At 47.3% G+C, this 8,512-nt stretch overlaps 1 protein-coding gene across 1 annotated transcript; it reads left to right on the top strand.

The window, feature by feature from the left end:
- Positions 1 to 3,036: 3,036 nt before the first annotated feature.
- On the top strand, positions 3,037 to 5,626 carry LOC135983125 (SRRM2 protein homolog rsr-2-like). The gene is made up of 2 exons (XM_065592973.1): positions 3,037 to 3,933; positions 5,001 to 5,626. Exons 1-2 carry the CDS (start codon positions 3,396 to 3,398, stop codon positions 5,480 to 5,482), a joined length of 1,020 nt encoding a protein of 339 aa, XP_065449045.1. The 5' UTR covers positions 3,037 to 3,395; the 3' UTR covers positions 5,483 to 5,626.
- Positions 5,627 to 8,512: the final 2,886 nt, after the last annotated feature.

Here is an 8,512-nt window from a genome sequence, read left to right as displayed (position 1 = left end):
CGCTGGGGGGAGCGAGGGGTTTGGGCGGGATGGGGCAGCATGGCGTTGGGGGGGGGTTATGGCGGGGCGACGCTCTTCTTTTTTGCCTCGGGCGGCAAAAAAGTTAGAGCCGGCCCTGCATTAGGCCAATAGGTTAGTGGCTTTCAAGAAAAGCTTAGACATTTATAATGATAATGAGAACATCCACAGTTACATTAGATAGGATAAAAATACAGGATGTACATCCTCATGCTTCAGGGCATCAGTCAACTACTAACTGACAAGGGCTAGGAAGATATTTCCATTACAAGCAGGTTATACTTGTATAATAATTGTTCACTGTCAGATTTCTTGCACCTTCCTCTGAAGCATTTGGCACTGACCACTCCCAGTGACAGGATCTTGCAAAACAAAAAGTGATAAGCTCTGCCCCCTAGAAATCCTAGTGATACACATGGGTGAGTGTAGCACCAGTAAGGTCACAGTTATTTGGGTATGGCTTAGCATTGTGGCTGCTCACACCTGGACTAGACGAATCCAGGTGCCCAGACCCAGGTGCCAATCACCTGAGTTAACTCTGTAGCAAACAGAATAGCGACCTGTGTTAGAAACGCCGCTGAAGATGCTTGTGCCCTTGTAGAGTGAGCAGCTAGGATAGGCGGGGGCTGAACACTCACCAGCTCATAGCATGGGCGGATCTATGACATGATCCACAATGAGATTCTCTGACCTGAGATAGGGAGACCTTTCATCCTGTCTGCAACCGCTACAAACAACTGGCTGGATTTCCGGAATGGTTTGGTCCTTTCGATGTAGAAATCTAGTGCAACGCCTAATGTCCAACAAGTGTAGTCTCTGCTCTTCCCTGTTCACATGCGGCTTCAGATAGAAAACCGGTAGGAAGATAGCTTGATTACTATGAAACTGGGAGACCATCTTTGGAAGGAAAGCAAAGGTGAGGACTCAACTGCACTTCATTCTTAAAGAAAACCATGTTCGGCGGCTCCAATATGAGGGCACAGATCTCCAAAATCCTTCTGGCCGAAGTAATGGCCACTAAGAAGACATCTTCCAGGAAAGGTATAACAGGGAGCACATTGCCAGTGGCTTGAATGGGAGCCCAGTAAGCCTGAAGAAGACCAGGTTGAGATCATGGAGGGGACAGGTTCTGACACCTGGGATCACAATCTCTCTAAGCCCTTAAGGAAACGGACAGACATTTGAGTTTAGGAAAACTCAGTTTGTATCATTTCTTTGACTCTGTTCTGTGCTTCCTTTCAACAACCATCTTACATAAAATAGTTAGAGGTTAAAATTACCCTCCTGCCACCCTTCATCCACTTTGGACAATTTAAAATGTCAACCCAAGATAGGGTATATCACAGTGCAGCTAGAGTCGTTTATCTGCCTGCTAGACTTAAGGCTAGGAATAGCATCCATTAGTGTAGGAGGTGGATCTGATGAGCGGAAGCTACACACCTCTTATCACTTGACAGCTGATTCTCCCTACTGAGAGGAGGCACTGCTGTCTGAAGTCCTGACTCAACGCAGCAAGGGGGAAATGGCCTATGACAACCATACTAGACATCAAAAAGGTTTTACAGCAAGAAAAAGGTAGGAGGAGAGATAGAGAAATCAGTGGGGGAAATTATTTGGGGAAGTGGGGTTTTTTCCATTAATATCCCCAAATGTACAGTTCCTTTTAACTCCAGCCCTCATTTACTAGGAATGTAAGAGGAAGAAAGATTAAGAAAACTGCATATTGAGAGCACACATTACCAGCAAAAATAAAATAAATAAATAAATGTATCTAAACCACTACAATGTTAAGTATCAGAGGGGAAGCCGTGTTAGTCTGGATCTGTAAAAAGCGACAAAGAGTCCTGTGGCATCTTAAAAACTAACAGACGTATTGGAGCATAAGTTTTCATGGGTGAATACCCACTTCGTCAGACTAATACCCATGCCTCTGATGAAGTGGGTATTCACCCACGAAAGCTTATGCTCCAATACGTCTGTTAGTCTTTAAGGTACCACAGGACTCTTTGTCGCTCACTACAGTGTTGACTCAGTCCCTCATCAAGAGAATGACATGATATTAACGAAGGATAATTTACTAGTTGAGAAACTCATATATCAAACTACCCGATGCGCAAACACTTTCAAAGATGAGGTGAAACCCGTACTGTGATTTCTAAAGGAAAGAAACCAACTGTAGCCATGTGACTCTTGTATGTAACTATCAACCAGGAGGTTAGCAAATAACAATTGCAGCCAACAGGATCTTTTCCTCTAGGGAAAACATTTAGAACCAGAAAGAAGAAGTTAACATATGTAGAAACAGAAAATTCTTCAGCTTGGGGTTCAATTCAGTCCTATGAGCCTACGTATGGAGTCCCACTGCACCTTCGCAAAGGCATTCTCTTTTCTCCTCCCTCTTCCTAGCATACACTCATTAGCCCTGCCCCCATCATGTGTGCAAAGGGAAGAAAGATGAATCAGAGCTAATATTAATTCCTTGTTCACCAGAGACCAAGTACTGGCACTGATACACCCTCTTAATATCCCAATGAACCATGCAATTATTTTTGTACCCCTATTGTGGATAAAATAAATTGGAAGTCATCAGAGTGCTTGGTTCTGAGTTTGCTTTCATCTTTTTAAAAGAGGGTGAGAGAATGGGGTTTAAAACCTGAGCCAAAAAGTGATTGGCCAGGGGGGCTGTCTAATAGTTGTACTTTATAGAGCACATGAAAGAAAATTGAAAGGAAAAAGTGGCAGAGTAAAAATAGGGAGAGATGAAGGGAAATGGACATATGTAAAGAAAACATAGGGAGCAATGAGGAGACAGAAGGGAATAGGAGAGGGAAGGGAGAAAGAAATTTGTCCTGGAATAGTTTTCTGCCCCAGTTCTTCTACCGTCTCCTAATACCTCCCATGCCTGGCCCACAGCAGCAAATAAGATAAGCAGATCAGGTGTCCGTTAAAGGAGACAAGCGCAGCAGTTATAAGAAATATGTTAGAGTGCACATTTAGGGCTGGTCTACACTACGACTTTAATTCGGATTTATCAGCTTTAACTCGAATTTACCCTGCAACCGTCCACACAACGACGCTATTTATTTCGATGTAAAGGGCCCTTTAAATCGATTTCTGTACTCCACCCCGACGAGCGGAGTAGTGCCAAAATCGATTTTAACATTTCGAATTAGGGATAGTGTGGCCGCAATTCGATGGTATTGGCCTCTGGGAGCTATCCCACAGTGCATCATTGTGACCGCTCTGGACAGCAATCTAAGCTCGGATGCACTGGCCAGGTAGACAGGAAAAGCCCCGCGAACATTTGAATTTCATTTCCTGTTTGCCCAGCGTGGAGAGCACAGGTGACCACAGATAGCTCATCAGCACAGGTAACCATGCAGGCTGATAATCAAAAAAGAGCACCAGCATGGACCGTGAGGGAGGTACTGGATCTGATCGCTGTATGGGGAGAGGATTCAGTGCTTGCAGAACTTCGTTCTAAAAGACGAAATGCAAAAACTTTTGAAAAAATCTCCAAGGGCATGATGGAGAGAGGCCACAATAGGGACTCTGAGCAGTGCCGCGTGAAAGTCAAGGAGCTCAGACAAGCCTATCAAAAAACAAAGGAGGCAAACGGTCGCTCCGGGTCAGAGCTGCGGACATGCCGCTTCTACGCCGAGCTGCATGCAATTCTAGGGGGGGCTGCCACCACTACCCCACCTGTGATCGTGGATTCTGGGTCGGGGATAGTCTCATCAGCGACACCTGAGGATTCTGCCGATGGGGGAGAGGAGGAGGAGGAGGATGAGGATGAGCTTGCAGAGAGCACACAGCACTCCGTTCTCCCCAACAGCCAGGATCTTTTTCTCACCCTGAGTGAAGTACCCTCCCAAGCCAGTACCCAAGACTCTGACCCCATGGAAGGGACCTCAGGTGAGTTTATCTTTTAAAATATAAAACTTGTTTTAAAAGCAAACGGTTTTTAATGATTACTTTGCCCTGAGGACTTGGGATGCATTCGCGGTCAGTTCAGCTACTGGAAAAGTCTGTTAACATGTCTGGGGATGGAGCGGAAATCCTCCAGGGACATCTCCATGAAGCTCTCCTGGAGGTACTCCAAAAGCCTTGCCACAAGGTTTCTGGGCAGTGCATCCTTATTCCCTCCTCCATGGTAGGACACTTGACCACGCCATGCTTGCAGCAAGTAATCTGGTATCATTGCGTGACAAAGCCTGGCAGCATATGGTCCCGGTGTTTGCTGGCATTCAAGCAACATCCGTTCTTTATCTTGTTGTGTAATCCTCAGGAGAGTGATATCACTCCTGGTAACCTGGTTGAAATACGGGAACTTAATTAAGGGGACAGAGGTGGCCGTTCCTACTGGGCTGTTTGCCTGTGGCGGAAAATAAATCCTTCCCTGCAGTTAGCCAAGCGCAGATGGGAAATTGGCCCTGAGTTTTTCGCGTTTGGCTAGCAGGGATCTTCCCTGTTACCAGCCACGCGGTGGGGGGAGGGGTACCGTGATCATCCCAGAGAATTCATGGCGGGAGGGGGGCGGCGGCGGGGGGGGTGGTTAGTTTGGTGTCTGCAGGGATCATCCCTGATACCAGCCACACGGTGGGGGGGAGGGGTACAGCGATCATCCCAGAGAATTCATGGCGAGAGGGGGGGGTGGTTAGTTTGTTTTCTGCTGCTGCTGAATGTTAACAGAAAAACCGCAGCACTCTACAGGCTATGCTTGGTATGTGGGAAAGGAGGGCGCAGAAGCTGTAAAACAATGGCTTACCATGGCCGCATGCAAGCCGAATTCTGTTGCCCAGACCTGTGATCTCTAGCAGCAAAGCCACAGGCACTCAGCATTAAGAGGCAAAATGCGACCTTGCACAGAAATCACATGTGCTATGTAATGTGAATAGTGTTGGTCACCGTGAAAGAGTATAAGCATTGTTCTGCAAAATGTAGCTTTTTAAATAAGTCTCTCTTTTTTCCCCTCCCTACAGCAGCTGCAAATTCCTCAAGCCTCCCTCCTCCATCCCGAAGGTTATCACAGATAAGGTGTCGTAAGAAGAGAACGCGAGACGAGATGTTTTCTGAAATTATGGAATCCAGCCGCAGTGACAGAGCTCATCTGAATGAGTGGAAGGAAACAGTTTCAAAGTATAGGAAAGAAGCCAGTGAACGTGAGGACAGGAGGGACCAACGTGAGGAGAGGAGGGACCAACGTGAGGAGAGGAGAGACGCTCGAGATGAGAGGTGGCGGCAGGAAGACCAGAAGAGGCAGGATGCAACGCTGGGGCTGCTGCGTGAGCAAACAGACATGCTCCGGCGTCTGGTGGAGCTTCAGGAACGGCTGCTGGAAAACAGACTGCCGCTTCAGCCCCTGTTCCACCCTCCCTCCTCCCCATGTTCCGTATCCTCCTCACCCAGACGTGTAAGAACGCGGGGGGGAGGCTCCGTACACCTTCCCATTCCACCCCAGTAGACAGCCCAAGCAAAAGGCTGTCATTTTTTTAACCTTTTCTTTGTGGCTTTTTCCTTCCCAGCAATCCTCCTCCCAAATACCACCCGGGTTCCCTCCCTCTTTTTCTAATCTATTAATAAAGAATAAATGATTTTTAAATGATAGTGACTTTATTTGGTTTGAAAGAAAGCTGGGGGAAGGGGGAGGGTGGGTTCCTTACAGAAAATCAGTCAATAAAGGGGGCGGGTTTTCATGAAGGAGAAACAAACAGATATTTCACACTGTAGCCTGGCCAGTCATGAAACTGGTTTTTAAAGCTTCTCTGATGCACAGCGCTTCCTGGTGTGCTCTTCTAATCGCCCTGGTGTCTGGCTGCGCGTAATCAGCAGCCAGGCGATTTGCCTCAGCCTCCCACCCCGCCATAAAGGTCTCCCCCTTACTTTCACAGAGATTGTGGAGCACACAGCAAGCAGAAATAACAATGGGGAGATTTCTTTGGCTGAGGTCAGAGCGAGTCAATAATGATCGCCAGCGACCTTTTAAACGGCCAAATGCACATTCTACCACCATTCTGCACTTGCTTAGCCTGTAGTTAAACAGCTCCTGACTCCTGTCCAGGCTGCCTGTGTACGGCTTCATGAGCCATGGCATTAAGGGGTAGGCTGGGTCCCCAAGAATAACTATTGGCATTTCAACATCCCCAACGGTTATTTTCTGGTCCAGAAAGTAAGTCCCTTGCTGCAGCCCTTTAAACAGAGTAGTGTTCCTGAAGACGCGAGCGTCATGAACCCTTCCCGTCCAGCCAGCGTTGATGTTGGTGAAACGTCCCTTGTGATCCACAAGTGCTTGCAGCACCATTGAAAAGTACCCCTTGCGGTTTATGTACTCGGTAGCTTGGTGCTCCGGTGCCAAGATAGGGATATGGGTTCCGTCTATCGCCCCACCACAGTTAGGGAATCCCATTGCAGCAAAACCATCCACTATAGCCTGCACATTTCCCAGAGTCACTAACTTTCATAGCAGCACCTGAGTGATTGCTTTGGCTACTTGCATCACAGCAGCCCCCACAGTAGATTTGCCCACTCCAAATTGATTCCCGACTGACCGGTAGCTGTCTGGCGTTGCAAGCTTCCACAGGGCTATCGCCACGCGCTTCTCAACTGTGAGGGCTGCTCTCATCTTGGTATTCTGGCGTTTCAGGGCAGGGGACAGCAAGTCACAAAGTTCCATGAAAGTGCCCTTACGCATGCGAAAGTTCCGCAGCCACTGGGAATCATCCCAGACCTGCAACACTATGCGGTCCCACCAGTCTGTGCTTGTTTCCCTTGCCCAGAATCAGCATTCCATGGATAGAATCTGCCCCATTAACAACATGATCTCCAAAGCACCAGGGCCCGTGGTTTCACAGAATTCTGTATCCGTGTCCGTGTCCATGTCCATGTCAATGTCCTCATCATGCTTGTCGCTGCGCTGCCGCCGCCGCTGCCTCCTCGCCTCGTTTTTCTGGTCCTGGCTGAGCATAAACTCCACGAGAACGCGTGAGGTGTTTACAATGTTCATGACTGCTGTCTTGAGCTCAGCGGGCTCCATGCTTGCCGTGGTATGGAGTCTGCAGTGTTCACCCACCCAGGAAAAAAGGCGCGAAAATGGTTGTCTGCCGTCCGTTGCTTTCATGCAGGGAGGGAGGAGGGAGGGAGGAGGTGAGGCTGTACCCAGAACCACCTGCGACGATGTTTTTTGTCCCATCAGGCACTGGGATCTTAACCCACAATCCCAATGGGCGCGGGAGACTGCGGGAACTATGGGATAGCTATGGGATAGCTACCCACAGTGCAACGGTGCAGAAATCGATGCTAGCCCCGGTACTTGGACGCACACCAGCGAATTAATGTGCTTAGTGTGGCCGCATACATTTCGACTTTATACAACCTGTTTTTCAAATCCGAATTATATAAATTCGGATTAATCCCGTAGTGTAGACATACCCCTAGAAAACCACTTCTGTAGCCTGATCTAAATTAATTGTTTCAGGGGCAAACTGATTGAAAGGCAGGAGTCTGAATAAGCCTGATTCAATACGCTAATTTGGTTCCCTGATGAACATGCTCTCCCTTTGGTTCACTGGGGCAGGTTCCATAGAGAAATTCTGCTCAACCTGATTAGAGGCCAAGGCCAACATTTTGAGACTTTAAAGCCTAAAGTTATACACCCAATGGCCACAGGTGCTGAGCACCAGCAGCTCCTATTGAATTTAGTGGAAGCTGCACTTCTGACAATCAGCCCATTTTTATCAAGGAACAATGATACAGATGTAGGCAATTACTCTGTGCATCGGGTTTGAAATTGTGGCTTAAATTCCATCAACTTGATTCTGCAAATTCTTGTTTTCCGATTAAATACCTCTCTGAACATCCAATGAGCATTCACCGGTCCATTTCCTTTCAGCATTGTTAATTCCACCCAGGCTTTTTGCATTGCTGTGGAGGCCAAGCCCAGCTCCAAATATGAGAGAACCTCATCCTCCTCATCCTAACTCCACCCCAAGCCTTGTTTTGGTTTAATTGCCCTTTACTACATATGGTCACATTCTCAGTTGCCCTTCCCAAAATTGACACCGTTTATTCAAAATACCTTTGTCACCTCAATCTACGCAACCCTGGGGTAAACTCCCATTTCATGAACATGCACATTTCCCTTCTCACTGCCTTTTAGAATAGCCTGCAATGTCAAACCAGTGCTAAAGAGATGTTATTTTTTCAAGGAGAAAAGAACTGATCTTGTTTGCAGAAGCCAACACTAGAGGGAGCCAACAGCCTTCTTTTCAGTTTCCTAATTCTCTGGGTGAGCTGCTTGCACAGTGCTTTGATAAAGATTTTTGTAAAGGATGTAAGTTAACTAATAAAGTGTAGTTAAAATTAGCTCCTCACTTGGGAATTCAGAAAAGCCTTCACAGAAAGCCATATGGGACTGGTTTTTCTTTTGCATGCTGCTGCAGATGAGAGTTCACACCACTTAGCTGGAGAGTAAACTCACTGTTATTGCTCTAGCATT

The sequence above is a fragment of the Chrysemys picta genome, chromosome 4 (assembly GCF_011386835.1).
Source record: "Chrysemys picta bellii isolate R12L10 chromosome 4, ASM1138683v2, whole genome shotgun sequence".
Lineage (NCBI taxonomy): Eukaryota > Metazoa > Chordata > Testudines > Emydidae > Chrysemys > Chrysemys picta.
Note: the sequence above shows the minus strand (reverse complement) of the source record. Positions and strands in the feature narration are given on the sequence as shown.